Source organism: Trematosphaeria pertusa (genome assembly GCF_010094035.1).
Source record: "Trematosphaeria pertusa strain CBS 122368 unplaced genomic scaffold BU26scaffold_5, whole genome shotgun sequence".
Lineage (NCBI taxonomy): Eukaryota > Fungi > Ascomycota > Dothideomycetes > Pleosporales > Trematosphaeriaceae > Trematosphaeria > Trematosphaeria pertusa.
Window position 1 is genome coordinate 2,375,281 of NW_022987216.1, and position 27,722 is coordinate 2,403,002.

A 27,722-nucleotide genomic window follows, 5' to 3' on the forward strand; every position below is an offset into this window, starting at 1 on the left:
CTTTAGGCGACCAGTGCTTTTTTGGATTTGTGTAAGAGTTTGCTGGAGATTTGCAAGGGAAGAAAAAGGGCAGTCAGGAACGAGGGCACGGAATTATATAGAGCATGACTGAAGCCGAAGAGAGCTTCTTCATTGGGAATACGGTGGAACTTCTTCTACTGTGCATATGAATTAGGATAGAGGAGAGACTCATGAATGCATATCGGGTATCGTGTCAGGAAACGGGGGGATAGCCGTGTGAAAGTGTAAATCCAAGCGTTGAAGGTGTTGCCTGATATTGAAGCTCGCTGGGTGAATAATAAAGGAGATTTCGCTGTACTTCCGGGAATATATATGGACTGAGTACTCCATTAACGCCTCTCGCATTCAATGGCTTAACCCCTCTTTCCGTGAAATGTGCGCGGATGTTGGCGCCACATCCCTAGGTCCGTACAAAACTACGACAAGTCCGATCCAAGTATCAGACCTACTGGCTTATCCTATGCCGCCTGGACGCGCCTTAGGCAAGACATCACAAACTATTATTACCAGGCTCACCACAATAGTATACGCCAACATCTTAACCTCCACAAGCAGCAGTACTCCTCTAGCACCAAACTACAAGCTTAAAAGCGGTATATATTTCACCAACCCCAAAATTACAAGATGCTTTTCTACATGCTCAATCGGATTCCCGCGGGAAGCGAGGCGAGCGTGCTTAGCTATTCCGTAGATAAAGAGCCGTGCCCCGATGAGCCCAACACTGGAGCCACGAACGTCAAGTCCAAAGAGCAACCGCGGGCAGATAGGGTTGGGAACGGAATAATGATGCGGGGCACGTCAGGATTTGGAGGACAATACTCTAGTGTACAGTAGTTAGGAACCTGAAACGACCAAGTGGTGAACATAAAGATAGACAAACACACGACAAGCGCTACGTATCTTGGGGGTCTGCTCATGTTTTCTCTTGCTTTATTCAGACTTCGGTGAGCCGCTGCTGGGAACTCCAAGACCGCACTGTTACATAGCGCTCTGTAGCTTGCCGTTGAACACTAGATGTCAATGACTCCTCGCCAGCGTTGGATTGTGACTGCAGTTCAAGGCCTGGTGAAGAGTCAGTGACTATATTCCTAACTGCGAGCTACAATCGTAAGGGAGCAAGACTTATCCTCAGCCCTGGGGCCTTCATCTTGAAGCCCTGAATTTACCGCCGGCCTCCATTAGAGTGAACATCAGTACTAAGTTAATATCGTCACTTTCGTCGTGGCGGTATGCTCAAAAGTATAGGGCGAAATGGAACGGCTACGAGGAAGTTAGTTGCAAGCTCGAGTTTTGTAGAATTATCCTCGAAAAGGGAGCACAATTTACGGCCTATGAAGGAGACGTGCAGCAAGGCTATCGTCCCCCGGCCACCACAATTCGTGATTGGCCGGGAACAATGCTGAGGCTTGCATACACATGCATACACCCACGCATGCATCCCTTGCTAAACAAAGTAAGCATAGCCACGCCGCCTCACCGGTTCCACACCCACCCTTCAGCCTTCCACTTCCGATTGTTGTTTTCGATCTGCCTCATTTTTCGTCACGGATTTCTATTAATGCGCATAGATGGAAGTTGCCGGTCTTGCAGTTGGCGTTGCAGGACTAGCCGGGCTCTTCAGTGCTTGCAGTAGCGCATTCCTGCTCGTGCAGAAAGGGCGTTCTTTCGGCAAAGACTACAAGATCCTTGAAACCAAGTTCAACAACCAGGAACTTCGGCTGCGTGCCTGGGGCCGCGCGTGCGGCCTCATCGACGGGACGCAATACGACGTGCGATTGGATGAGCCAGAGCTTCATCAGCAGCTGGAGGCAACGCTGGAATGTATTAAGTTATTGCTGGGAGACGCGAAAGAGCTCAAAGACCGGTATGGCCTGAGGCCCTGCGAAGGGCGTTTCGAAGGAAGCCGGAGTGACAGTATCGCCATCGGTTCGTATCCTACTGGCGCGCGGCCTGTGAATTTCTTGGAGCGAAGAGGAAGCTTGAAAGAGTTGCTGTTTCGCCGAACAAGATCGCAGCGAAGCCGACCCAACTCCGCTTCAGCGATTGGGACAGCATTGTGGATCATCGAAGACCGCGAAAAATTCTCTGAGCTAGTCAGACACCTTAAGGATTTCATTGATGACTTGGAAGACCTCACTAGAGCTACCGATGTACCACCTCGCCAACTCATTTTCGTTGAATACGAGATCGAATCGATTGATGATGTGGACGAGTTGGAATACATGGAAATGGCGAGACAGGGGGATGATGATGCGGTATCCGACGCTGCAAGCGCGCGTCTTGAGCAACTATCCCAAGGGACGGCGAGCATTCGCGCTTCCATGGAGACTGGCCGCACTGGATCCTTCATCACCTTGGAATCGTATTTCACGGCAAGGACGCAGTCTTCGGTTTCGCGCACGAACAGCCTCGCAAATTCGGCCAGTAGTGGACCTATACTGGCAGCACAGACGGGTCAACAAGGCCGTTCCCCAGCTATGGTGTCGATTGGGTCTTCCACTGTCCGGCCTGGGGATGAGGGAGAGATTCTCCCATGCTACAAGTATGACGACCTTTTTCATCAGCGCTGGTCAAAAGTGTTTGCTGATAAGCAACTAGATGCGTCGTCGTAGGCGAGGCGTCGGCTCGTAAAACGGAACTACTGTCGAAATTCAAATTCGGAAATTCGCCACCTAGATATATGCCGGTGGTCTTCGAGGAGTACGTGATTACCTGTGGGTACGTAATCAAAGTTTCGTGGCTCCGTACATGATCAAGGATCCGCAGACCGCTGCTAACACTACGCGGCAGGATCTTTGGCCGACAGGTCAATTTAGCATTATGGGACACAAGCGGAACAGAGGGATATGACAACTTTCGAACAGCCACTTTCGCAAACGCAGACGTCTTTATCATTTGCTTCCCCCTCGGCGTATCACAAGATCGCAACCAAGTGCGGGAAAGGTGGCTACCCGAGTTGCAGCGCAATTGCCCCGGGGCCGGCTACGTTCTCACTGGCATAGAGCCAGGCAGTGCGCATGAAACCTCTCCCGATGACTTGGTTCGGGGGAAGAATTTCGCCAGGGAGATTGGTGCGTGGGGGTACGTCCAGTGTAACATAGAAACTGGTGCCGGCGTAAACGATGTATTCGAAGCGGTGGGCTACCCCTTCCATTCCATTGGCGTTGGTTGCTATACTGATGCTTATAGGTGACACGGGCTGTTATTCCGGCTGACTGGGCTCGAAGTGGTTCGCGTCTGTCACGCGGCTGGACTCTTCCATGGCGTAATAGGCATCCAGAGTTGCGGGCGATTGAGGAGACGTGGGAAGGAACTGCGGAGTAGGATTGTTTCGTTCATGGAAGACCCGACGCTCAATGTTTGTCATATAACGTTAGCGTCGTGTCAAGAACCAGTTTTGATATCTTCAGACTAGTTGGTTCATAGTCAAAAACTCAATCGCGAAGCCGTCTTCCTCTTCGCTAGCCGTCCCTGCCTGTAGTCTACGCGGCGAAGGGTCCTTATTGAATATCATGATAGACTATTAGAGATGCCGCTCCAGTCGCCTCGAGCACCAAATTCCCAGGACCAGGTTCCGCAACGCGAAACTGGGATATGTCGACATTCTCCGAGGTCGGGACCGAAAGGAAAGCGAGCGAAGGGGTGATGGTGTGGTTTCTGATGTGGGAGTTCGACGAGGCTGTGGTCGTCGGATCGAAGCGGCCGGGGAAGCTAAGCCAAATCGGTAATCGGGCTCCACTAGCGCGGCTCTGAATTTAGGACACCCGCACGAGTCGTTCTTCTTCGGCACCTTCTGGGTCAGCATCGCGCTCATCCTCTACTCTATTCAGGAATATGGCGTCCCCTCAAGTGGGCCCTGGCTCGTGAAAGCGCTGGAAGTGCTCTTCTGGATGTACGCTGCCTGCGTGCTGCTTGTCGCCGTCTTTCAATACCACGTCATCTTCGACGAGGAGAAGCTGCCTGTGGTGGACGCGATGCCCGCATGGATTCTTCCCATGTACCCACTCCTCGTGCTCGGGCCGCTAGCTGCTGTGTTGGAGTACAACCAGCCAAGGACTGGTGCACTACCGATTTGCCGGAGCCGAGCAAAAGGCCCGCCATGTTTGTGGCCGTAGGGCCTGCAGGTACAGAGAGGCACCCAATCCCCACCGTCCACGAGCTAACGGATTTACAGCATACACCGCGAATACGCTTGTTGCGCTGGGTATCCAAGCTCCCAAAGTCATTCCCGCTGACTATCTCGGCATAACCTCCGTCCCCACTGGAGACCTCTGGAAAGGCATTGGTGTCCCCGCCGGCATCTTCATCTGGCTCCTCGCCTTCTGGTTCTTCGCGCTATCCACTGTTAGCGTGCTCTTTACTCTACCGCACCTGCATTTCACGATGAACTGGTGGGCCTTCATCTTCCCGAATGTCGGTCTCACCATCGCGCTCATCTAGATCGCCAACGTGTTAGGAAGCAAGGGCATAAAAGGCATTTGCTCGGCTCTGACGATTTTACTAGTGGCTATGTGGATCTTCGTGGCGCTGATGAATGTTCGAGCGGTGTGGAGGGGCGACATCCTCTGGCCCGGCATGGATGAGGATATGGAAGACGTTGAAGGACACGGGCATGATGTGGAGGACGAGGAGCTACGGGAGACAGAAAGGAGCGGACGGGGTAATCGCACTCCAAGAGAAGATGTGACGTGGGTTTGAATGGGGTATACTCCGTCTACTCCCACCACGGCTACTACTTGACCAAAACACTGTCCTGTCAATTAGTGCCATTGATACCCATCGAGGCGGCAAAATGCGAGGATCGTTAACGTGTATACATAAGCTCAGCACCAAGACTGTACGAGGCCCAAGTGACTATGAGGAGAGAATCTCCGACAAAGGCCAACCCATTCAACACCGCAAAGATCGATAACCTCATGAATACAACATACCAAATTGCCCAAAGTTCCAGCCACATTAGTCCCAGGGTCTACATTCCCGAAGCAAGCGGCGCAAGAAATCGTAGCAATGAGTTAGACCAACAAGAAGGAAATAGTACGTGCAGCCCAGCCGATGCCGACAGGTGAATGGCACCCTCAAGTGTTATATTGCGGTACAACAAGGCTTCTCGGTGAGTTCCTTTGCGGCGGTGGAAGTTGCTCTCCGAAATTGTGAATGCGATGAGGTCGTCCCAAAACTGTAACCAGGGGGACTCGCAAACTCGTCCTAGTACCGTCAGGAAGAAGTTCTCACTGCGGATGGTGTTCGATGGCTGGTGGTTCTAGTATCGACGTTGGCCCGGACGGCGACTATCAGGGAGCGGAGGCATTCGCCGCCTATGACGTGGTTGCACGCGTTCGGGCGTACGGGTCGGCGGCGGCCCGAATTCATCGAGCAGCTGTATGGTTCTTTGCAGATGAGGCATTCATCGTCCGGCTGTACGTTGGCGGAGTGTTGGAAAACGTGCGGGTATGGATGTATGTAGTTTGGGGGAAGGGGGTGTGGAGATGGTGTAATGAAGGGGTGCGCGTTGATGATTTATATATAGCGAGAGCCGCAAACTTGAATAGAAGAGCCAATCCCCAACCAAAAAGCATCATGAAACAACAGCCCCAGGGCGGAAAGAGGAACCGAACCAGCTTCTATGGTTCCTTCACGCAGCACCCGCCTCAACCACCGCGCGCCTCTTCGACCTCCTCATCCCTAATGCGATAAGCGCTGCCGTAACTGCCCCAAACGCCACCGTATTCCAAATCGTGGTGGTTATTGCCCGAGACAGTCCACCCACGCCTGTCAGAAGCCGCCCCACAACAATTCCGAACGTATCATTCCAAATCTCGTTCTCTAATCCCACTGGGATCTGCACTTGCGCAGGGTTCCAGCTCCACACCACCAAAACCAATGCCGCGATGGAATAGACGACCCATCCCAAGACGAAAACCAAGATGGCGACAAGCAGAGAACAAGAAGCTTCGGCTCCAGAGCCCCAGAAGGGGGATACGAAAGAGCGATACGGCCGCGGAAGCAGAAAAGCCAGCGTGTAGCTTGCGAGTTCGAGCGCGAGGACGATTCCGAGGACGCGCAGGCGAGGAAGGCATCCGAGCATCTGGTGGCACCAGAGTCGGAAGGCGTTTCCGATCGTGAGTCTGCCGAGAAAGAGGTGCTTGCAGAGTTGCTGGTACTCGGGAACCGCGGCCTCGTTGCGCCTCCTCGCTGCTTGATGCCGCTCTTCTGCGCGTCGCGCCGCCTTTTCGCTCTGGCTTTTGTACCACGAATTCTCGGCAGCTAGTCTCAGGAGAACCGGGGCTCCGTGGCTTTTGACTTTGATCGGTTTCCGGCATAGCTGGCAGTCCTGGATACCGTGGAGGAAAAGTGTCTTCAAGCACTCATCGCCGATGACGTGGCCACATGGACTGATGCGCACCGGGCTGCAAGGGATCTCGTCCGGATTGGTGTCTTCGTATTTGGTGTTGAAGTCGCGCCAGCAGTTGAAGCATCGCTCGTTGACGGAAGCAGACGCGAGCTCGACATGGTAAATTCGGAGGTACGAGGTGAGGTTGTGGAGTGCGAATGTCTTCTCCATTTTGAGCGTGAATGTGTTTAAGCGGTGGGGCGTTGTCAGATATAGGTGTTGCGAAGGGCAATCTTGAAGGTGAAAGGGGGGACGAGAGTGGTTGCGCGTCGGAAAGAAGCAAGCTTTCCCTTCTTATATATGAGAAGCTTCCAATCACTGCCTCCGAACAATTCGACTTTTGGTTGTTGAGACAAACTTTTCCTCTTATAGCTCACCCGGACCAAAATCTGCGACATTCCTAAGGAGGAAGAGGAAACTGTCTCGAATTGTGACTTGCGTGATCGACGCATCTCTAATGGAACTGGTTCAAATGTCGCGGTTAAACCTTCCTTTAATGTCCCAACATGCGTATTCCTCGCCTGGCCACTAGCCACTACGGCACTGTTTGAAATATTAACAGTTTCTTCCCCAGAAAACATCTCACAGATCTCATATCCTCAATCCAGCAAGCCGTTGCAGATGCCGCTCCCCGGCACAACTTTTGGATGCGCCATCCCGCCCTCCAGTCACCAGGGCCTGTCGGATTTCGGAAACGTCCATGATGGCTACATCCTGGAGATATTTTCTCTTCAGGAGGACAGTCGACGAGGACTACGCAAGCAAACACGCGCTTCCAGATGACGAAACGGAACGTTTTATTTTGCAAGACAGAATACCGCAAGAACCCGGAAAGCGCTGAAGGCTCTCTTTCAATTTGTCCCAAACCCTGCGTGTCGGCGAAACGTGTTTTAGGAGCTGGTCGAAATTGACGAGAGCATGCAAGTGTCTGGCCTGCCCTCGCCCCCCTCGGAACACGCCCGAGTAAGAGCTGGGTACCGGTGTGGAAGCACTGCGGACTGTACAAGGACGGCGAGTTATTCTTAAAGCAGTGGCCCTTGCCTTCCATTGGGAAGCGATGTACTGGCATCCCCTGTTGGATAATTTCTTAATGGAGAGGTCTTTTCGAAGGGAAGAATTCTGCGGGTCTGGTTTGTCAAGGGGATAGCCACCGTACTCTACATGGATAAATGAATGCGAATAAGATTCCTAAAGGCTCACTAAGTCAAGATGCGTGGAGCTCCTCTTCATCACCAATGGCTCAACCCATCGACTTTGGTGAACTTGAGCAGCACGCGGTGAAACGATTCCGAGAGCTTTTCACCGCTTCGCTTTCACCGCGACTTGCTCGGGACCAGGACCTTCGCCCTCGGATCACAAACCTTCCTTCTTCCCTCTTTCTTCTTCGCTAGGAAGCTTTCTTTTCTCGTCAGTCGCAGTGCACAGCATCATACTGTCTTCGTCTTCGCGGTACAAAGCTAAAATCTAATCACAGACATCATGCCTTTCGGCCTCCATCTCCGCAGCAAGCCGACCCTCGACTGGGCTCGCGACCTCACAGACAGCTCGACCGCGCACATCCCGCGCGTCGTCGGCGACATCAACCCCGCAAGCAACTTCCCGCACTCGCACGTGCGCAACGAGCAGATAGGCGTCGGCTCCGAAGGAAAGGTGGAGCAGTGGACGTGGGCAAGCCCCGACCCGAGATGGATCCACCATAGCTTCGTGGTGGCCGTCAAGATGATCAAGAACAGGGGGAAGAAGTTGCCGGCCGAAGCCGAGATTTTGAAGAACCTACCTCTTCATGACAAGATCGTCCTCTGCTACGGTTTCGTCCAGAAGCAGCCCCAGCCAGACACTGACAGCATAATTCTGCAGTACTACCCGCTGGGCGACCTCTGGAGCTACAAGGAGCAGCTCTGGCGAGAGGACCAGGCTGTCGCGTCCGAGGGGCTGATGTGGTCGATCCTCAGCCAGCTAGCTTCGGCCGTTGCCTTTCTTCACGAGGGGGTCGGTGTCGCCGACCCGAAAGCTGCTGACTTCTGGAGACCAGTCGTCCACCGTGACATCAAACGTAGGTCTCGTCTGCATCGAGAAAGGGCTTCCTGGAGGCCTTCAGTCCCTCTTCCCTACTCAAGAACCCCTGCTAACATGTGCCACCTTATCGCAGTGCAGAACATCTTCGTCGCGGACATTGGAAAGAAAGACAACTGGAGCGACTTCAAGGTCAAGCTCGGAGACTTCGGGCTCTCAGCCTACTACGACGCGAAGAACAAGAAGATGGCAGAGAACACGGGCACGACCATTCTGTGGCCCCCGGAGCAGACCTGGGAGGGCCGAGAGGCAACGCCTGCGGGAGATGTATGGGCTGTCGGGTGCGTGATACATGAGCTCGCGCACGGCTTCCCGCCAGTCGAAGACCCGAACATCACGGAAAGCGCATGGAGGAAGGAGAAGGGCGTTCCGCAGTTCCCCCGCAACTGGACCGAGGACGTGAAGAAGAGTTTCTGGGCGGCGAAGTCGCCAAGGAAAGCCATTCCGATCAACCTTGTGTCCTTCAAGCAGGCCGACGACGCCAGGAGGAAGCGGCCGACGCCCAAGTTCTCCGATGTGCTCAACGAGTGCATGATGCTCGCGTTGAGGATGAACTTGGAGGAGAGAGCCACGGCTGGCGTGCTGAAGAGAATGGTAGAGGAGGAGCACAAAGCCTTCTTGTTTGACGACCTCAGGCAGTATAGCACAGCCATGCAGACGGAGCGCAGTGGATGGTAGCGCGATGGAGAGTCCGCGGCCTGGGGTCTTCCGCTTAGCGCAGGAGAGATGAGACGGAGGAGTGAGAAGGCTCGGGAGACGAGGCTGCTTACCACCGGTAGTCCTCCACTAGCAAACGTACGGTTGAAAAGTATTCGTTGTGGTCACCAAGCCCCTGCTTGCGCCTTGCTTCTTGAAAAAGTGCCAAGACCGGTCCAAACAAACTCCAGCTCCACTCTTCTCTCGTCCCCAACACAAAACAGCTTCACTAGCGTTGACCGCCGTCACTACGGCGACCTCTCGCTTCTAGCTGATTAATTTCGCACGTCCCCCCTCTGAGTCCCACATCTATATCAACCCGCCGCCGCCGCCCTCCCTCACCTCACCTCACCTCACCATCTCGCAACAAACACCTCACGCGACAACAGCAGCGTGCCCACTCCAAACGACAACTATTCGAGCTAGGGGGTATTCATCGTCGAATGCCCGGTTCCCATGATCATAGTGTAAGTTGTACCTCACGTCCTCTTCTCCAATTCCTTCGAAGATGATCCTCCACCCGGAGTACTACACACAAACAATCAATATCCGGGTAGTCTGACGGATCTCTCTCCTTCCGGTGAGCGGGCCTGCTTGCGGACCACTGAAAAGAATCTGAGTTAAATACCATCCGCTATGTCATTGCTTCTGCCATCTTCAGACTGTCCTGTTGCTAACGCTCCTGAGCTCAAGCGGGTAATCTTGCGTCTAGATTCAACTCGCCATTCAACTAGCCCAAGCTCGTCTATGGTACGTACGTTTTTTGTTCCAGCCCTTTCGAAGCATTTCGAAGATGATACTTCACCCTCGATACTACCCCGCAATGCGGACGCGGGCGTCGGACAGATCCCTCTCCTCGCGGTGAGCGGAGCCGGTTGCCGACTGCTGAAAAGAATCTGATCAGAAGAGAGCCACTTCATCTTTTTCTGTTGCCCCAAGACTTCCCTGTTGCTGACACTCCACGTTCAAGGCAGCCCATACACCCTAGATCCTCGGCTGTCGCCTTTTTCTAAGTGACGGTACGTACACCTCCGTCTTCTTCCGCCGCCGTTCCCAATGATGACTCCTACACTTGAACTGAGAGACCATGGTCACTGCCCGCTCGTTTGTCTTGCTGCTGGTGCATGCTGGCGTGGGATGATGAGCGGTGCCATACTATTGGACTTACTGCCGACCCCAAGATAGCTCTGATGAAGGCTGGATCGTAGCTCCTGCACTCTTTCGCTTCCTGTTTTGTTCATTGATGGATAGCTGACGCTTACAAGATGGCTGTCCCGTAGTCGGTGTCTGAACTGTGCGGCACGGTCTGCTGGCCGGCCAGCGAAGGGTTTTCGGCGTCTCATCCACTTCGCCGCAGTGCGGCACCTAGAGAGTCTTCTTCAATGACATGGATACGGCTTTCTTTTACGCCCAGTGTGCGCTCTTCGTGAAAGTGGCAGCCCTATCCCCGTGTAGACGCGCAAACGTGAGAATGGCGCATGCTCTCCGCAATCTCCGCCAAGTGCGCCCCTTCGGACTTCTCCTCGTGCGATCGCATACAGCAAGCAGGCGTGAACTAGCACCACGGACTTGACGTGTTCTCATACTCCGAATAAGATGCCCCATGCGCTTCTGATGGTGGCCTAAAAACTGGTGGAGAAGTGGCGGACGCTCGCCAGCTCGTAGATGGCGCCAGGCGGATTACGTGTAATGGTATGGTGAGGCTACACATGGTGGCGCGCACTCTCGATCGCATATGCAGCGTTCTTGTGACGGAAGGAAAGAGCTTGTTTGGAGGCCGTCTTTCCGGCCTAGTTCTGCGGCCGTAGGAATCTTCGGGCTCCGTCCAAGCTTTGCGAAGCTTTCGCCGGCGCTCGGGCTGCAGTCGTGCGGCAAGGCTGTCTCCGAGTCCTGTGAGCGCTCTCAAGGGCGACGAGGCGGCAACGGTTTCTTGGCGTGTGCTGTGTGCTGGGTAGAGGATGCGAGCAGGCGGGGTCGCATCGACGGTCTGACGGCACTGCCTCAACAACATCATGCCTCTCCCTGCCTTTCCTCCTCGACCACGCAGGCAAACTGCCGACACCACTGATCGCTTTCCCTGCGCCTTCCGCAGCCACGTCGACGCGCATGCATCTGCTCGGCGGTTGCCGGCGGCTCTGCGTCACAGCATCGCGAGCGGGCGGTCCACCCAGTCGTTCAGGCGGCTCTGTGCCATCGCGGGATCGTCAGGGCGCGATGATCATTGCATCACTCACGGTCGATCACAAACAATGTTCAACGGGCGATGATATCACATCTACGATCTGCGCGCAGAAAGACGAAGAAAAAGGAGGCTCTGGTCGCGCATCGCAATCACGGAAGCCAGCGGCAGCGCAGCGCAGTCGCAAAATCGCGGCAGCCAGCCAGAGCAGCTCCACGTCGAATTCTCTCCTCGGCTTCCTGTCTCGGCCAATGTAACGGTGACCCCGCGAGGTAGACCATCACCATGCCAGCTGCGCTCCGTTCCCCTTATCGATTGCACAGCCTCAGCGTATCGGCGGCCTGTGTGCGATGTCGAGGCCCGAAATGCAGGCCATGTGTGGCTTTCGGCGGCGGGCGCCAAACGCATCCGCTGCCGGAGACAGCTGCCAGGGCCAGGCACGCGGGGCGTGTGATAGGCCACCACCACCCTGGGCAGCCCGCCTGGTCTTTCTGACGCCGCTAGCCTCCACCTGGTGTTTCATGAAACAGCATAGGGAGCGAAGGAAGGCCGCTGTCCACCACTCAAGTCCGAGCAGTGTCGAAACAGGAGACGCCATGCCAATCTCACTTTATTTCGTTGCGCTGCGGAGATTGCGCGACGCTGGCGGACGTGGCGCTTTTTATAGAGGCCCTCGTGCTTCTTCTTTTACGGACTGCACTGCTGACCGCCAGACCACTTTCTCACCTCACCTTCTTTTTCTGTGTGTCTTGCCTTCTTCTCCTTTTATAAAGCTCACTACCCTCCTTCGCGCCGCTTTTGAAACGCAGGACGATACTTTCGTACTGGCACATTCATTCTTTATTCTGCTTTTCTGCTGTCGATACTTTGGACAAGGGCTCCGCTTTGTTGGACCAGCCATTCCTTCACTCAACTGTCCTTCACCAAGACATTGTGCATACCGCGTTGCATTAGGCTCGACGTCACTTTCACTACGCCATCTTCTGCGAAGAGTAAAATTTTAGAACCCGACAGCTCGCTTCTATCAACACCCACAACACCTCTATTTCAAATCGTAGACCGGACTTGATAGAACACAACCGCATACGGTACCCACAATGCGCTTTATCACCTCCCTTACCGCGAGCGCCTTCGTGGCCCTCGCGACTGCTCAAACCTTCACGGACTGCGACCCCACCAAGAAGACCTGCCCCAACAACCCCGCCATGCCCGCCGACTTCAGCACCGATTTCAAAGCCGGCGCGTCCGGCGTGAAGGGCTGGAAGCAGACCGCCGGAACGCTCAACTACGGCGCTTCCGGAGCCGAATTCACCGTGGCCAAGAAGGGCGATGCGCCCACCATCCAGTCCGAGGGCTACCTCCACTTCGGCTACATCGAGGTCAAGATGAAGGCCGCGCCAGGCCAGGGCATCATTTCCTCCATTGTCCTGCAGTCCGACGATCTTGACGAGGTGGACTGGGAGTTCATAGGCGGCGTGAGCAGCAAAGTCCAGATGAACTACTTCGGCAAGGGCAACACTACCACCTACGACCGCATGGTCGAAGCCGACGTCTCCAACGTGCAGGAAATGCACACGTATGCGCTGAACTGGACCGCCGACGCCCTGACCTGGATCATCGACAACGCCCCAGTCCGCACCCTGAAGTTCGCCGACGCAAACGGCGGGAACAACTACCCCCAAACTCCTTCCAATGTGCGTATTGGCATCTGGGCGGGCGGTGACTCCGAGAACGAGGGCACGCGGAGCTGGGCTGGTGGACCTGTCGATTACTCCAAGGCCCCTTTCACGCAGACCGTCGAGAGCGTCAAGATTATCAACTACACACCGGCCAAGGAGTACCAGTGGACCGATCAATCTGGCAGCTACAAGTCCATCAAGGCGATTGGCGCTGGAGATACCGAGGGCGCGCCGCAGAACAGCGCCGTCATCCAGCCTTCTGCTACGGGCGAGGATGCTGGTCTTGGCACCGGTGTCAATGCGCCGACAGCTACGGGTGTGGCTGGTACACCTGCGGAGAGCACGCCCTGCTCCGACGGCGAGCAGATGCCATCCTCCACTCCAGTTCCTGTCCCCAGCGGCGGCCCGTACACCAACGGCACGACGCCTCCAGGCGAGACCCCCTGCGACTGTGGCACCCTGACCGTCACTGTGACTGGTACACCTCCCGCTACTCCTGAAGTCCCCCCTGCGAGCTCCGCTCCCGCCCCTCCACCGGTCGAGAGCTCCGCGTCCCCTGTCTCTCCTCCCCCGGCTGTTACGCCCCCGGCATCGTCTGGTGGCTCGCCGCCCTACCCTACGCAGCCCGGCATTGTGACCGACACCCGCCCGGCGCCGTCTGTCCCGGTGCCGAGCGCGCCGACGGGTGCCCTGCCGACTCCCTCAGGCAACGCAACCACGACCGCCCCGCCGCTATTCCCCGGCGCGGCGAGCAGCCACAAGGCTGGTGCGCTTGTCGGCTTAGTGGGCGCGGCTATGGTGCTGCTTGTCTAAACACGCACTGCACCGAGCACGCGATAAGTTTAGAGACGTCTTCGCTTCGTGGGTGAATGTCTAATACGGACGGGCGGCTTGGAGGACTTCTTGCTTCTAATGGCTGATGATTCGGTGGGAAACGGGCTTGCGGGCTTCCTTCAACGTGTGTATATATTCTCGGGGGCGTTTGCGTTGGATATGCACGCCGACCGGCTTTTTTCTTGATTGCATGGCGTGCGCGATATACCAGCCGGAATACGGCGGGCGCGTGGAATGAAAATAGTACATAAGAGTGTTCAGAACGCGTTTTGTGGTTGCTCGCTCTTTTGTGATTCGTGATGTCGATGTGTGTGATCTAGGTAGGGAGGTTGGAGGTGATCGTGTGGATTTGCGGTGGTGGTATGTGAGGCCGCGGACACGGACACGGTCAAGCAAGCCGCCTGACTGCGGTCTTCCCACCGGGTCCGCAAGCCATGTCGCTAGAACCGCGCAGGAGAGTTCTGCAATAAGTATTTCTCCCCAGTCCGCTGCCCTTCCAGCCCCTTAGCCCCGCGCTCATCACCTGCATTGCCATCTCTCCGTACCTTCCTCCACGCTGCTGACGTCCACTGCTGAATCAACGCGCTCCTTCTTCGCTTTCTTCAGGCTCTCCTCCTCCCTCCACAGCTTCTCCACCTCCCGCTCCAACTTCGCCGCTCGCCTCTCCGCCTGGCGTGCGGCATACGCACTAGCCAGCTGGCGAATTTCGACGGCGCGGTCGGGGTGGGCGCGCATGTAGGCGCGGACGGCGTCGCTGATGAGACGGGGGTTGTGCATTGCTGTGGGAGCTCTGGGGCGGAAAAAGGGATGGTGTTGGCATGGGGTAAAGCGGTGGGATAGTAGTAGTAGGTGAGGGAGGGGATATGTGGTGCGAATGGACTTAAGTGGTGGAATAGTAAGTAGTAGGTGAGGAGAGGGAAGGGGAGTGATGTGGGTGGAGAGTGGAGCGAAACTTGGGGAGAGCATGGCTGTGGTGGAGAGGACGAGCCTCGTCCGTGGGTGCGAGGGATACTTAGTGGGGGACTGACTGGGTTCCAAGGTTGTGGATATGGATATGGCAGGACACGACTGATGAGTGTGGCTGTGAGTACCGCGCACTTTGCTGCGATCGAGCCTAATGGGTTCGCGCTCTGGAATTGGGGCGGCTCTTCTCTCGGCTCGTAGTGCGCTTTGGCTGTGGATATGGAGGATATAGTTTTGATTGTGAAGATAGAAACATTACAGCGCGCCGCTATAAAATGCTATTGCAGCGGGAACGCGCGCTAGATCGAGAGTATTGGCTTCTGGATCGCTGTGCTCGTCGTCCGCGTCCTCGTCACCGTCTTCCTTGATCTTCCTGGTGTTAATGCTGCGCCATCTGGAAACTCTGTTTTGCTCTCCTCCGCTTGTTCGCTGCGCGTCGCGATCGGCCGCCACTACGTCGCTCGTCAGTTCCAGTCGTCAGCCCATTCGCGAATACAGGTGAACAGGATGGTGAATGCAAAGGGATGAAGAATTGAGATAGTGAGGCTTACCATTCCCTTTTGTGAGCTCTCTCCATCGTCGCTCCCGTAGCTTGCGGTCTGCGGCCTCTTGCTTTCGTTGTGCACGGGCGTGCTTCGATTTTTCGATGTCGTTGTCGACACGCGCGAGGAGGCTGATTAGGGAGCGGAGACAGGCCACCATCTTGAGTGCCTTGAGCGCCGAGACTTGGTTAAGGCCGGGCGGGTATGGTAGCTTCGGTTCGGGCGTGGGACTCAATCAAGCTAACGTTAAGAGTGCTACCGGAAGGGCGGCGGGGGAGAGTGTAGGTGTCTGAATGGGATGCGGTTTGTACGGGGAACCTAGGCGTGCTTCAGAGAAAAAGCCGGTGTGCTGGCGGCGGCGTATTGACATCGAGATATAGAGATTTGGGGAGAAGAATATAGGACAAATTGACATCTGAAGATTGTTGGGCACCAAGGAGTAAAGAAACGTGGATGGACCCGCCTCGTGGTTCCGTGGAATTGATGGTGTGCGTGACTGGCTTTTGCACGCTGCCATTCGGTTCCGTGAAAACCTGACGGGGCAAACCATGGGATGTCGATGGAGAGAATTATGCAGGTTTTCGTATCCGAAGCCCAAGATGGAAGAGTCTTGACACGGTGGTGACATGGGGCTTTCCCGCTTGGCTGCGAGTATTGATCGCATGTCTTATCCCTTGCGCGACGCATGGCTATCAGGGTCTAGTGAATTGAGACGGGCCGACCTACCTAGGTAGGAGGGGTGCTCTGAATTTGAGGGTCAACAGGAAATGGGACATAGAAGAACCGACCGCGAAGGAAACTCGTTGTTCCGCTCCGGTATTGCTGACTAAGACTGTCGCGAAGCGCGTCGTCGCGTCGCCCGAGAAGCAAATCACGACCAGCACGGCGCCATTCACTCGCCATGCCCTGACCGCTAACTGCATCGCCCCATATCGATCCTCCCCGCGCGCGCGACTCTGCCCTGACCACACACACGCCCCGCGCCGCTCTCCACCATGGGCTACATCAAGCAAATCACCATCCAGGGCTTCAAGAGCTACAAGGACCAGACCAAGATCGAGCCCTTCTCGGCCAAGAGCAACATCATCGTCGGGCGCAATGGCGCGGGCAAGAGCAACTTCTTCGCCGCCGTGCGCTTCGTGCTCGGCGACGACTACGAGAACATGAGCCGCGAGGAGCGCCAGGCGCTGCTGCACGTACGTACAATCGCATCATGTATCATGCCGGCTAACGGGCGCAGGAAGGATCGGGCTCCGCCGTCATGTCGGCCTACGTTGAAGTCGTCTTCGACAACACCGACGGCCGCTTCCACAACAGCGGCAAGCCCGAGTTCGTCCTCCGCCGCACCATCGGCGCCAAGAAAGACGAGTACTCCATGGACCGGAAAAATGCGACCAAGCGAGAAGTATTCGAGATGCTCGAAGCCGCCGGCCTGTCGCGCTCCAACCCCTTCTACATCGTGCCCCAGGGCCGCGTCACCGCCATCACAAACATGAAGGATGAGGAGCGGCTGAGTCTGCTCAAGGAGATCTCCGGGTCCAATGTCTACGAGAAGCGGCGCGCCGACAGTCTGAAGCTATTGGATGACACGGACAAGAAGTGCGTAAAGATCGACGACCTCGTCAATGACATCAACGACCGGCTCTCGGAGCTGGAGGGGGAGAAGAAGGAACTCGAGGCGTGGAACAAGAACGACCGCGAGCGCCGCGCGCTTACCTTCGCGCTCAAGCAGCGGCAGGAGAGCGAGCTCGAGGCAAAGATCGAGCGCATCGATGCGTATAGGCATGATGGGGTGGCCAACGTCGACAGCAGCAGCGCCCAGTTCATCCAGAACGAGAGGGATATGGAGCAGATTGAGACTGAGATGGACGAGCTCAGGAGTGAGCTGAAGCTCTTGATGGACGACCGCGCCCAGCTCGAGGACGATCGCCGCAAATCCACGCGCCAAAAGGCCGCAATCGAAATCGACCTCAACGAACTGACTGACGGGCAGTCTGCGGCGCAGCAGGCGCAGCGGCGGCGAGACGCGGAGATCAAGCGCCTTCAGCAGCTGATACGGGATCGCGAGACTGAGCTCGGCGAGCTGTTACCTAGATACAACGAGAAGCGGGATGAAGAGACCGACATCCGCTCTCAGCTGGCCGAGGCAGAGGGCCAGCGGAAACGTCTCGAAGACAAGCAAGGCCGCACGGCCTTCTACAGCAACAAGCGCCAGCGCGACGATGCCTTGCGAAAGGAGATTGACAACATCACCGTGGATCTAGCCACGAGGAAATCCGTCCAGATGCAGACAGATGATGACATCAAAGCTCTCCGGAAGGCCATCGGCACTCTCGAAAAGGAAATTGCGAGGCTTAAGACGGACTTGGACAAAGAGGGAGACAGCACGCTCAGTGTTGGGGAGCAGGTACAAAAGGCCAAGGACAAGTGGGACAAGATCCGCGACGAGCAGTCGACCCTTTACCGCGAGGAGAACCGGACAAGCGCACAGCTGGACAACGCCGACAGGCAGCTCCGACATGCAGAGCGCGAGCTTTCACACCTATTGGACCACGCCACGAGTCGCGGTTTGGAGACTCTGCGTCGAATTCAGGAACAACACAACCTGGAGGGCATTTACGGCACAATTGCCGACCTCCTCGAAGTTCCCGAACCCTATAAGATCGCCACTGAGGTTGCCGCTGGGCCAAGCCTCTTCCACGTCATCTGCGATAACGACGACACAGCGTCGAAAGCAATTGACTTGCTCAATAAAGAGAAAGGTGGCCGCTTGACATTCATATCCCTCAACCGCGTGCAATCTAGGCAGGTCCAAGTCCCACAGACTGCGGACGCTCAACCATTACTTCCCAAACTTCGATACGACCAGGCCTATGAAAAGGCTATGAAGAACATCTTCGCCAAAGTGGTTGTGTGTCCCGAGCTGAGCATCTGCCACAGCCTGGCGAAGACTCACGACGTGCTTGCACTGACACCTGACGGTGACCGAGCACATAAGAAGGGCGGCTATCACGGCGGTTACTATGATCCAAGTAAGTGCAAGCTAGACGCCCATCGCAAAGTGCTTGCTCTGCGAGAGCAACGCGATCAGCTACGGGAGCGCAAGACGGAGATTACTACCGAACTGGAATCTCTGAGGCAGAAGCTCACGGCGGCACATAGCGACGTGAAGAAGATGGAACTCCAGCGAAATAATGTGGAAACCAGCTACGGGCCGATGAGGCAGGAACTCCGCGCGAGGCAGGCTGAGCTACAACAAAAGAAGAATTCGCTGGAGCAGATGCAGCGGGTTGCGGCAGAGATCCAGTCGAAGATAAACGAGCTGGGCAGCAAGCAAAGCGACTATGAGGCTGAAATAGCATCGAAGTTTGAAAAGGCCTTGTCACGGGACGAGGAAGCGCTGCTCCAGACTCTTGCGGGCACGGTGCGGGATCTACGGCGACAACTTTCCACCCTCACCCAGGAGCGATCTGATCTGGAAGGTAGGAAGGCCGAAATCGAGACAGAGCTGCACGAGAATCTCCAGCCGAATCTCGATCAGCTCCTGACGCAGCAGAACGGCGCCGGCGGCACTGTGACTCAATCAGCTCGCCTGAAGGATGCCGAGCGCTCCCTGAAGAAGATCGACAAGACGGTCGCCGAGTATGACCGACGAATTCAGGAGCTGGATGAGCAAAAGGAGCAGGCGGAGGCTCAGCTTGCGCGCTTAGAAGAAGCCAAAGCGGAGAAGGAGAGGACCAACCGCGAGCTTGCGCGTGCGATCGAGAAGCAGCAGAAAGGAATGGACAAGAGGATGCAGGCGCGCGAGGAGTATAAAGCAGAGCTGAACGAGATCCAGCGAGACATCCGAGAGCTCGGCACATTACCACAAGAGGCGTACCACAAGTACGCTAGGTGGTCAGATGAGAGGGTAAGCGACATGCTGCATCTGTAAAGATGGTATAGCTGACACAGATGGAACAGATCATGAGCGAAATCGAGAAGGTCAACAAAGCGCTCCGGAAATACTCGCACGTCAACAAGAAGGCGTTCGAACAGTACGAGAGCTTCACCAAGTCGCGAGAGCAGCTCGCCAAGCGCCGGTCCGACCTCTCTGGCTCGCGAGACTCGATTGACCAGATGATCCAGATCCTCGACCAGCGCAAAGATGAGGCCATCGCGCGCACGTTCAAGCAAGTATCCAAGTACTTCCAAGAAGTCTTCGTCCAGCTCGTCCCTGCCGGCACCGGCCGCCTCATTATCCAGCGGCGCTCCGACCGCGAAGCGCGACGAGGCCGCGGCGAGGAGGACTCTGACGAGGAAGAAGAGCGCGCGAACGGGCGCGCGAACGGCGCCCGAACCAGCGTCGAAAATTACACAGGCGTCGGCATCGCCGTCTCCTTCAACAGCAAGCACGACGAACAGCAACGCATCCAACAGCTTTCTGGCGGACAGAAAGCGCTCTGTGCACTCGCCCTCGTCTTTGCGATTCAGCAGTGCGACCCGGCGCCCTTCTACCTCTTTGACGAAATCGATGCCAACCTCGACGGACAGTACCGCACTGCGGTGGCAGAGATGCTGCGCAAGTTGAGCGGGAAGGGTGGAGAGTCCGGCGAGGGCGGCGGCCAGTTTATTTGTACGACGTTCCGCCCGGAGATGGTGTTGGTCGCGGATAAGTGCTATGCGGTCAGTTACAAGAATAGTACGAGTCGGATTGACGTGTTTGACCGGGAGGGGGCGTTGGCGTTTGTGGAGACGAGCCAGAAGGCGTAGGTATGGAAAGAGATGGCCGGTGGGCGATGAATATGTATGACACGGATCTCTCTAATTCCTCCTTTCATGACGGTTATTTCGAGGGATGGGTTACGCCGGGTTTACGATATGTAGCGGGCGCGGCGTGGTATACCAAGGTCTGCGCTTCTGAATCCGAGGCGTTCATGTGGCTGTTTCCCAACCGCTCGCAATGTAGAGTACGCTTCCTTCGCATGACATGCCAAACCTTGTCATCTCAATAAGGTTCATTGTTGGCTTCCTGAAGACGGCCCAGAACGAGCGGTCATGTACCCCACCTGTTCTGCGACAAGTACCCCACGCGCTGCTAACCTTTTCCATCTCCACCTGCATCCTACCACCTTCTAGCCCCCTCCATCAGAAGCCCAGAACGCATCGCTATAGTTCCTTTTAGTACATGAGATGCCTTCTACCTAGTTATCGGTTCTTAGTTCATATGCGCTGTTCCCAGATCGTGAAATAGACAAGGCCCAGGAAGCCGGCTTTACATTGCCGAGCCACTCAGCGTTCACGTCGGAGATTTTCACAGCTGCCAGGGTCCATCCTGGTTTCATCTTTACGCGTCCACGGCTGGAACCTCCTCGCTTTCACAGCTTTCCCATCTTCATCTCATCGACCTTTCTTCCTCTACGCGGATTCCACATCGAGGAATTGAGGATTGAGTGTTGTAAGGGCAAGAGCTGGTTTTGAAGACTGAACCCGCTCAATCAGGTTGGGCCGAAAAGAGGGGACCCGGAGAGGAGACAAAACAAGTCCCCGAAGGAGAGCATATCACTATGCCACGACGAACCAAAGCCTGCGCTACATGCAGGCAGAAGCGCATCAAGTGCGATGCCACCCTCCCGCATTGCATCATGTGCAAGCGCTTCGGACGCGAATGTCCAGGCGTCACGGATGCGCCGTTGCTCTTTATCGACAACAGCTCCTATCCCTCGGGCAAGAAGCCTCGCCGTAAAAAGCCCGGCTCGCAATCCGAGAGCACTCCCGCGGGACCGGTAGGATGGGAAGTTATGGGTTATGGGCATGCAGGGAGAGGACTGCCGGAGGAGTTAGCGTTCGTCATGCTCTCCCAGGTATCCCCTCGCTACGTCCTCAACGAGGCCTTCTTCGCGAACCTGGTCTGCTACTTCTGCGCTGAAGGGCGCCACATCCCCGGCTCCGTCCGCCGAACGCCCTCGTGGCTACACATACTCCCGCGCATGGCGGCGTCTGGCGCTCCGTCTCCCGCGTCCAATTCCAACGGCGCTAATGCCCTGGGACTCGCACTGCGGGCAACAACTGCTGCCTTTAGTGGCATTGAAACACGGAACCAGGGCCTGCTGCAGTACGCTTATGGGCTTTATGGAGCGGCGTTGCAATCCCAAGGACATGTGTTGCAAGCCAAGGGGCCAAAGGGCGTGGGCATGAATATGGTGGCTGCGAGCGTGATGCTGAGTATGTTTGAGGCTGTGGTTGCGACGACGGGGCAGGCGTATGCGGAGCATATTGTGGGTGCGAGTAAGATGATGGAAGTCGCGCTTTTGCAGGTCCCAGCTGAGAGGGAAGGTGCACCGCCCGGAGGTGCATCAGGAGGGGGCGGCCCCGGGCCGTTGTTGACGAATCTGTTTTTCCACGTAAGATTCCAGTTGGCATTCGTCTATCTCACGAGTCAAGAGGGGAGGGTCAGACGGGATGAATGCATCAAGAGGGTGCTGATGGGTGCGTGTGGGTGGAGGAAAGAAGAGTTGCCGCTGATGCAGAGATTGGTGGGATGTATTGGGTCCCTAGCTGAGATATACTTCGACGCTTCACCATCGCCGACTACCGCCACAAGGGCGAGGAAGAGAAGAGCAGGATCTGAAGCCTACATACGGGCCAAAGAGGAGGTCGATACGCTGTGGCAGGACTACGAACCCATGATCAAGCGGCAGAGACTGTGCTGGACGAACCCAGAAACGGGGCATACAGATTTCCGTGACCCCTTCACAGCGCTCAACTTCGCCTACTTCTCTGCCGCCCGGATCCTTCTCTCTCTAGTCTCTACCAACCCAGACCCCGCTCCCCCGTCCCACATCCCACCCTCCTTATCCAGCAAATCCGGCTCAACATCCAAGACAAGCCCAGCCCTAAGCTCCTCCACAGTCCCCGCGTCCAGCACCCCAGTCTCCTCTAGTCCCGATTCGCCCGACTCCGTGGCTGCGGACCATCATGCGTTGATATTAGACGTAGCATGGTTCCTCCGCCTGCGCGACGTCGGCTTTTCCTACCTGCGCCTGCACGTCCCACTTTTCGTCGTCGCGCTGCACGCCCCGCGGGAAGAACAGCGCAGAGTGGCGCGGATGATATTCTCCGAGTGGAAAAACGGGCAGTTACGGGGGATTGGAAGCTTGGGGATGCTCGGGCTTGAAGGGCCCCATGAGGCGAGGGAGGTAGAAGTAGAAGTCAGGGGTGGAGACAGACGGTTTAACATCTCGTCCTCTCTATAACAACATACAACGCACATTCTACGGTTAGCCGGCGGGAAGAAAAGGCCTTCTATGTATCTGTTCTTGGGCCCCCTGAACCCGTCAAAAGCGCGAACCCCATTCGCGACGTGCGTAGTCTATCAAAACAAGACAACGCGAGGGCGAGGACGAGCGGTCACCCAACCGGAAGTTTCCGAGCGCCGCCTTACCGAGCTAAGCGCGGCCGCCCAACGCCAACCGGTAAGGATGACGCTATCCGCGAAAAGCACGACAAGACAGCTCTCCAGACAACAACAAAAATGCGTGCAACCTCTCTCTTCCCAGCCAGCGCAACCACCTCGTCGCTTCTTATTCTACTCCGCCCTGCCCAAGGCTGCACACCTACCTCCCTAGTTTCGCCGTGACTAATCCCAGGGTCCTTCAGCTCTTCGGAGTGCGCGCCCAGCAATGGGTCCCATATCGTCTGCGCTCCTGCACTTCTGGCGCGCGGTATGTAGCTTCTGGGCATCGGAGAAGGTAAGGAAGACCTGCGAGATTTCAAGTACGGCTCTCCAGCGTCTGACGGGGCGAGCAAGGCTGAAGATCCGGCGTTGAGCAAGTTCGTCTTCTATCAGAGCATGACACCTAATGAGGTACGTTGTCTCATACCTGGATGGATATGCTATTGCAAAATGGGATGGGATGGGATCGCGCGGGTGCTGACATGCGCAAGTCAATGTCCTCTTTCGGACGGCCATCGTACGAGAGTACGGACGACGGTTGAAACGAAGCGACGGAGCTGGCGTCACGCAGCGGCCCCAGAGAGATTTTGCATTTTAGGAGCGGCTGAAGAGAAGCGCCATCGGTCGCACGCATGAGGAGAAATCACGATGACGACTCCACCCAGCATGATTAGGACGATGCGGGTATTAAAATAAAGCTCAGCTCGTCCACCCACCCACCATACACATATCCTTTCCGAGCCAGAAAGTCCATGCCGGATACTATTCCTCCTTTTTCAGACGTGACAGAGAAGTAAAGCTGAACAGAAGGAGATTTGCCACGCCGGCCAAGGCAGTAATTCTGGAAGGAGTCTAAAGAACCGTATTCGCTAGGATATCGTACCCCGACCGGTGAATCGTGTATGGTGACAAATAATACGAAGAATCGAACGTAAGAGCGCCAACCTCCACACTCAAACCACCTAGCGACCTCACCGGCATGGGTCCTCCGGATTATATGGGGATTGCTGCGGCTGGAAGGAAAAGCCTTGCATGTCTGGACTGGCTTGCCCTCCCGACGTTCCTCCACCCGGCCATAAATCGGTCATCGAGAGCGAGATCGGCACATCCTGGTCGAAGCTCGTGACGAACGGGTTCGAACACACCGACGGATTCTGTACCGAATCTGACCAGAAGAAGGGATACTGGTTGGGTGGGATTTGAGGCAGCGGTTGCGGCTGGTGCAAATCCGTCAGAAAGCGCGGATCTACGCTCGCCGTACTCATATCAGCGTCGCTGGCATGCGTAGGGTAGTAGCCACCATACCACTCGGCCGGGGCAGCTTCGGAGGCGGGCCCCGGAAAGTTATGGCTCTCAAGGGCTCTGCTATCCTTCGTAGTGGGCTCGTCCTCAGCCAGCAGAGCGTTCACGTTCGGTTGGAAATGCCGACTGGAGTTTCGGAGGATGGTGCAGATCACCCGATACGCCTTTTGTGTAACGGGATTACTCGTCTGCATGGCACGCAACCAGCGCATAAGCTTCTTCACACATACGGTGATTTCGGTGCCGTTTGTGGTCATGTGGGTCCCCTGGTACGACAGCTCGAGAAGCATGACGGCCATTGCTTGCATGACTGGTCAAGGACGTTAGCAGGGTTGCCTCGTGGCCGACGATTGTTACTTACTGTTATGTATGATGCACCACCAAGGAGCATTCTCGTATAGAGACTGGAGGTCAGGCTGGTCGGGCAACAGCGATGTAAGCCCCTGAGCCGCCTGCACACAAGCCTCAGCCGTTTTCTGATTGAAGTTGGCAGAACCTTCACTTTGGCGCTTGATTCGGCGCTCCGTCCGACAGAGGCAAGGCCGCGTAATGAGAATCTTGGTACTGTAGTAAGAAAACGATAGTAATGTGTACTCTCGCCGACCCTCGTGAGATGCGAAAGGGTTCTTCGGGCCAGGGGCATCGTCCAGTAGGGCACTGCGTCTCCATTCATCCAACTCCTTCATCAGCTCCGGGATCGCCTTTTGGATATACTCCCAAGATTGAGTCGACGTGCGCGGTGAGTACAGCTTTGCAAGCACCTTTTGCGTAATAAGGCCGATGTTGATATGAGCATCCAGATAGGACAGCGGAGCGGCTGTCATTCTCCCTGGACTTGATCCTCCAATGCTCGACGATTGGGCTGTAGATGCCCTATAATCGCTACGAGCCGGCGTTCCTCCCGAAGCATTCCCGACATTGGAGTACACTTTCGAAAAGATGTGTGGGAGAGAAACGGTGCAGTCTTCGTGGCCGATGATGCACGGTCGTCCAGTCACAGCGCTGAGGACACACTCAATCGAATGAAGACTCCACCATGTTCGCACCAAAGTCTCTTTCTTACTAGCTGGCGTGGAGGGATCCTCGTTTCTCAGATGCAGGCCGAGGGCGAGAGCAAGACGAAGGGAGATGCCAATCATCACCCAGGCCCTGCTAACATGCCCGATTACCAAGTAATAAAATGAGAGCAGGCCAGTCTACACTTATAATTAGCATAATGGCATAGTACGTTCGCTGAAACTCCCGTGACTTACCATTTGAATAGCATCCAAGTCCGGGGCTGACACGATCATCAAGGTATCCTTCAGTCCAATAAGACGGATCGCTCTTGTCATGTAAATCAAGTGGTCGCGGCTGTCTCCGCGCCATTCGGCGTGGATAAAATGCGAGTATTGTGACGCGATAGCGAAAATGAGGTTCAGAATGGCTAGCCACTTGTCCGGAACCGTGAATGGCTGACCGCGTTTGATAGCGTTGTAGTATCGGCGAAACTGGTCCTCGAACGCGTTGGCGACGATAGGGAATGACCTATGGACCTTTTTCATGAAGCAATCGAAAAGTCGCTCGGCTATCTCCGGGGGTGGAAGCTCATGTGGATCTACCATTACTTCGAGCTCAATGCTCTCGGTATCGAGATAGAAGGTCGAGTCTGCAACAGGCCGAATGGGTCCGGCCAATTTCCGGCGCTCATCAAGGGCCTGAGAGCGCTGCAAAATAGCTTCCCGGCTTCCGCCCGGAGGGCCGTAGGGCAGTCCATAAGGCTCCCCCTCAGCGGTGTCCAGGTCGCGCTGGAGGGTTCGGAGCCACTGCACTTCGGAATTTTGGCCGACGAAGCCGGTTTCGCGAGACTCGCGGTTTCGTAATAGATCCTCGTCTAGAAGATCGAGGTCCTCGTTCGAGCCGACGGAGGCTGGGGCATCGGCTTCGCCATGAGGGTCATCATCTTCATCATCAGATGCCGGTGGCTTCCTCCGCTTCACTGACTTGACTGGCGTTAGGGATGGGGGAAGGTCATCTTCAACCTGTAAAGGTCAGCGTATACACCACTACTGTTGAGGCCATAGGTTCGATGGGCTCTAACGGGGGCTTACATGCACTGAGCAGAGCACTCCACCATGGGTACCGGAATGTCCGCTCGTGCGCTGAAGCAAAGATGCGGATGATACGCAGGACGGCTACCTACACTTTCGAGTACATTCTGGATTTTCCTCTTATCCGCATCGCCCACACGAATGCTGAGGTCCTTCAACAGCGAGACAAGTGCCTGGTTCCGCTGTGTGGCGCTGGTGTTGTTCGGTTAACCGCGTCTAATGTGCCACACGTATGTAGAAGCGGTGACATACGTACGACTTAAGGCGGTCCCGGCGAGCCTGTTCATACACACACTCCAAATCATTTGTCGCGCAATTATTGCACCGAGGCGTCTCACCAGAGCACTTTACCTCTACAGAAACCGTTAGCCGTCATTAACCCCGAGTGACGTCGAGGTCGCCACCAGTTGGAGCCAACGCAACGTACTTCGCTTGCGGCAGTTGGTACACGCTCTCCCGACGCGGTGCTCCCTCGCCTTGTCATCCTTCTTCTCGCTTGCCAGAGGCGTGAGGGCGCCGCGTTCGAGCCTCGGGATTGCGATTTTTGGCGCGCGGCCTTCGCTGGACTCAGCTGGGTGGTCCTGCATCAAGAGTGAGAGATGCCCGGTGGCTTGGCGGTGATGGCCGGCAAGAGTAGGCGTCGGACGGAGATAGCACGTCGGCCACTCGTCCTCACGTGATGTTGGAGCGTTCCAGGGTGAGGCGCGGCGTGGGCTTTGTGGCCGCCGCAGTGAGTCCGTTTGGTTTGCTGCGATGGCTGCTCGAAGATAGAGTATGGGCGTTGATGCGACGGGTGGTGGCTTTTGATGGGTTCGGTCGATGAGCGGCGATGGTGACGTCGCAGGTCCTTTGAGTGCGTCCGAAGCTTCGCCCCGCCAGAGGAGAGTCTTGGCGGGGCTGCGGCCCTAGCAGGCGCGATCGCGCCGGCTTTGTGTCCAGCCAATCAGTGCTGTCGGATCAGAAAATCAGGGCGCTCCTGCCAATCATGCTTGACGATGAAAGGCCCAGCCCGTGTTCTTGTGTTCCCCGACAGTACGGAAGACGTACACCGCACCATTTGATCCCCCCATGCAGTCGCACACAGCTGGCACAAGATAATGTGCGTTTGCGTTCAGAGCATGCTCCTTTCTTCCGACCGTACCCGACGCCGGCCCGTAGAATCCCTAGAGTACAACGTTTGTTTTGCGGGAAAAGCAGTCCAGGAGCGAGGTTTCAGACTAGATATCTAGGACTTAATGTAGGCGACATAGTACCGGCCATCTCTTCTCCAACCTTCCACCAGGCCGCTATGGTGGAAATGGCCTTTGGCGTCTTCGACGGATCTATGTAGGTTTAGTAGCGGTTGCTCGTTTCCTGGAGTAATCAGTGGGACTATTGCCGTTGGAGTCGGGGCAGCAACGGAGTGCCATGTATTCGGACGATCGTGATGGAGGAGGCACGGCCGCGCTGTCCGCTTTGTTTGGCATGAGCTCACGCATCAGCATCCCACCGGAAACGAGAGATTGCTCGCTTTGCCC

At 55.9% G+C, this 27,722-nt stretch overlaps 11 protein-coding genes across 11 annotated transcripts; 8 read left to right on the forward strand and 3 right to left on the reverse strand.

Annotated features, from left to right (window-relative positions):
- Window positions 1–1,503: 1,503 nt before the first annotated feature.
- BU26DRAFT_482064 (P-loop containing nucleoside triphosphate hydrolase protein) lies at window positions 1,504–3,472 on the forward strand. Its single transcript, XM_033825760.1, has 4 exons — window positions 1,504–2,563; window positions 2,620–2,739; window positions 2,812–3,157; window positions 3,211–3,472. The coding sequence occupies exons 1-4, from the start codon at window positions 1,590–1,592 to the stop codon at window positions 3,343–3,345; spliced, it is 1,575 nt and encodes a 524-aa protein (XP_033686443.1). The 5' UTR covers window positions 1,504–1,589; the 3' UTR covers window positions 3,346–3,472.
- A 78-nt stretch (window positions 3,473–3,550) lies between these two features.
- Window positions 3,551–4,719, forward strand: BU26DRAFT_539760 (uncharacterized protein; the record flags this gene model as incomplete). Its single annotated transcript, XM_033831523.1, has 4 exons — window positions 3,551–3,633; window positions 3,764–4,080; window positions 4,196–4,438; window positions 4,478–4,719. The coding sequence occupies 4 exons, from the start codon at window positions 3,551–3,553 to the stop codon at window positions 4,717–4,719; spliced, it is 885 nt and encodes a 294-aa protein (XP_033686444.1).
- Window positions 4,720–5,653: 934 nt separating this feature from the next.
- Window positions 5,654–6,583, reverse strand: BU26DRAFT_503946 (uncharacterized protein; the record flags this gene model as incomplete). The annotated part of the gene is made up of 1 exon (XM_033826729.1): window positions 5,654–6,583. One exon carries the CDS (start codon window positions 6,581–6,583, stop codon window positions 5,654–5,656), a length of 930 nt encoding a protein of 309 aa, XP_033686445.1.
- A 1,067-nt stretch (window positions 6,584–7,650) lies between these two features.
- BU26DRAFT_518092 (kinase-like protein) lies at window positions 7,651–9,294 on the forward strand. The gene is made up of 2 exons (XM_033828731.1): window positions 7,651–9,183; window positions 9,256–9,294. The coding sequence occupies exon 1, from the start codon at window positions 7,892–7,894 to the stop codon at window positions 9,161–9,163; it is 1,272 nt and encodes a 423-aa protein (XP_033686446.1). The 5' UTR covers window positions 7,651–7,891; the 3' UTR covers window positions 9,164–9,183; window positions 9,256–9,294.
- Window positions 9,295–11,287: 1,993 nt separating this feature from the next.
- Window positions 11,288–12,314, forward strand: BU26DRAFT_503948 (uncharacterized protein; the record flags this gene model as incomplete). The annotated part of the gene is made up of 3 exons (XM_033826730.1): window positions 11,288–11,613; window positions 11,653–12,102; window positions 12,134–12,314. 3 exons carry the CDS (start codon window positions 11,288–11,290, stop codon window positions 12,312–12,314), a joined length of 957 nt encoding a protein of 318 aa, XP_033686447.1.
- A 143-nt stretch (window positions 12,315–12,457) lies between these two features.
- Window positions 12,458–13,852, forward strand: BU26DRAFT_422874 (glycoside hydrolase family 16 protein; the record flags this gene model as incomplete). The annotated part of the gene is made up of 2 exons (XM_033823485.1): window positions 12,458–13,597; window positions 13,664–13,852. The coding sequence occupies 2 exons, from the start codon at window positions 12,458–12,460 to the stop codon at window positions 13,850–13,852; spliced, it is 1,329 nt and encodes a 442-aa protein (XP_033686448.1).
- Window positions 13,853–15,091: 1,239 nt separating this feature from the next.
- BU26DRAFT_503950 (uncharacterized protein) lies at window positions 15,092–15,538 on the reverse strand (the record flags this gene model as incomplete). The annotated part of the gene is made up of 2 exons (XM_033826731.1): window positions 15,092–15,288; window positions 15,388–15,538. The coding sequence occupies 2 exons, from the start codon at window positions 15,536–15,538 to the stop codon at window positions 15,092–15,094; spliced, it is 348 nt and encodes a 115-aa protein (XP_033686449.1).
- A 721-nt stretch (window positions 15,539–16,259) lies between these two features.
- BU26DRAFT_454701 (RecF/RecN/SMC protein) lies at window positions 16,260–20,362 on the forward strand. The gene is made up of 3 exons (XM_033824870.1): window positions 16,260–16,574; window positions 16,619–19,288; window positions 19,342–20,362. Exons 1-3 carry the CDS (start codon window positions 16,374–16,376, stop codon window positions 20,128–20,130), a joined length of 3,660 nt encoding a protein of 1,219 aa, XP_033686450.1. The 5' UTR covers window positions 16,260–16,373; the 3' UTR covers window positions 20,131–20,362.
- Window positions 20,363–20,780: 418 nt separating this feature from the next.
- Window positions 20,781–22,613, forward strand: BU26DRAFT_603860 (uncharacterized protein; the record flags this gene model as incomplete). Its single annotated transcript, XM_033835468.1, has 1 exon — window positions 20,781–22,613. The coding sequence occupies exon 1, from the start codon at window positions 20,925–20,927 to the stop codon at window positions 22,611–22,613; it is 1,689 nt and encodes a 562-aa protein (XP_033686451.1). The 5' UTR covers window positions 20,781–20,924.
- On the forward strand, window positions 22,589–23,214 carry BU26DRAFT_518097 (uncharacterized protein). The gene is made up of 2 exons (XM_033828732.1): window positions 22,589–23,108; window positions 23,168–23,214. Exon 1 carries the CDS (start codon window positions 22,665–22,667, stop codon window positions 22,983–22,985), a length of 321 nt encoding a protein of 106 aa, XP_033686452.1. The 5' UTR covers window positions 22,589–22,664; the 3' UTR covers window positions 22,986–23,108; window positions 23,168–23,214.
- Window positions 23,215–23,784: 570 nt separating this feature from the next.
- Window positions 23,785–26,792, reverse strand: BU26DRAFT_530258 (uncharacterized protein; the record flags this gene model as incomplete). Its single annotated transcript, XM_033830950.1, has 6 exons — window positions 23,785–24,425; window positions 24,477–25,311; window positions 25,369–26,136; window positions 26,298–26,387; window positions 26,557–26,558; window positions 26,633–26,792. The coding sequence occupies 6 exons, from the start codon at window positions 26,790–26,792 to the stop codon at window positions 23,785–23,787; spliced, it is 2,496 nt and encodes an 831-aa protein (XP_033686453.1).
- Window positions 26,793–27,722: the final 930 nt, after the last annotated feature.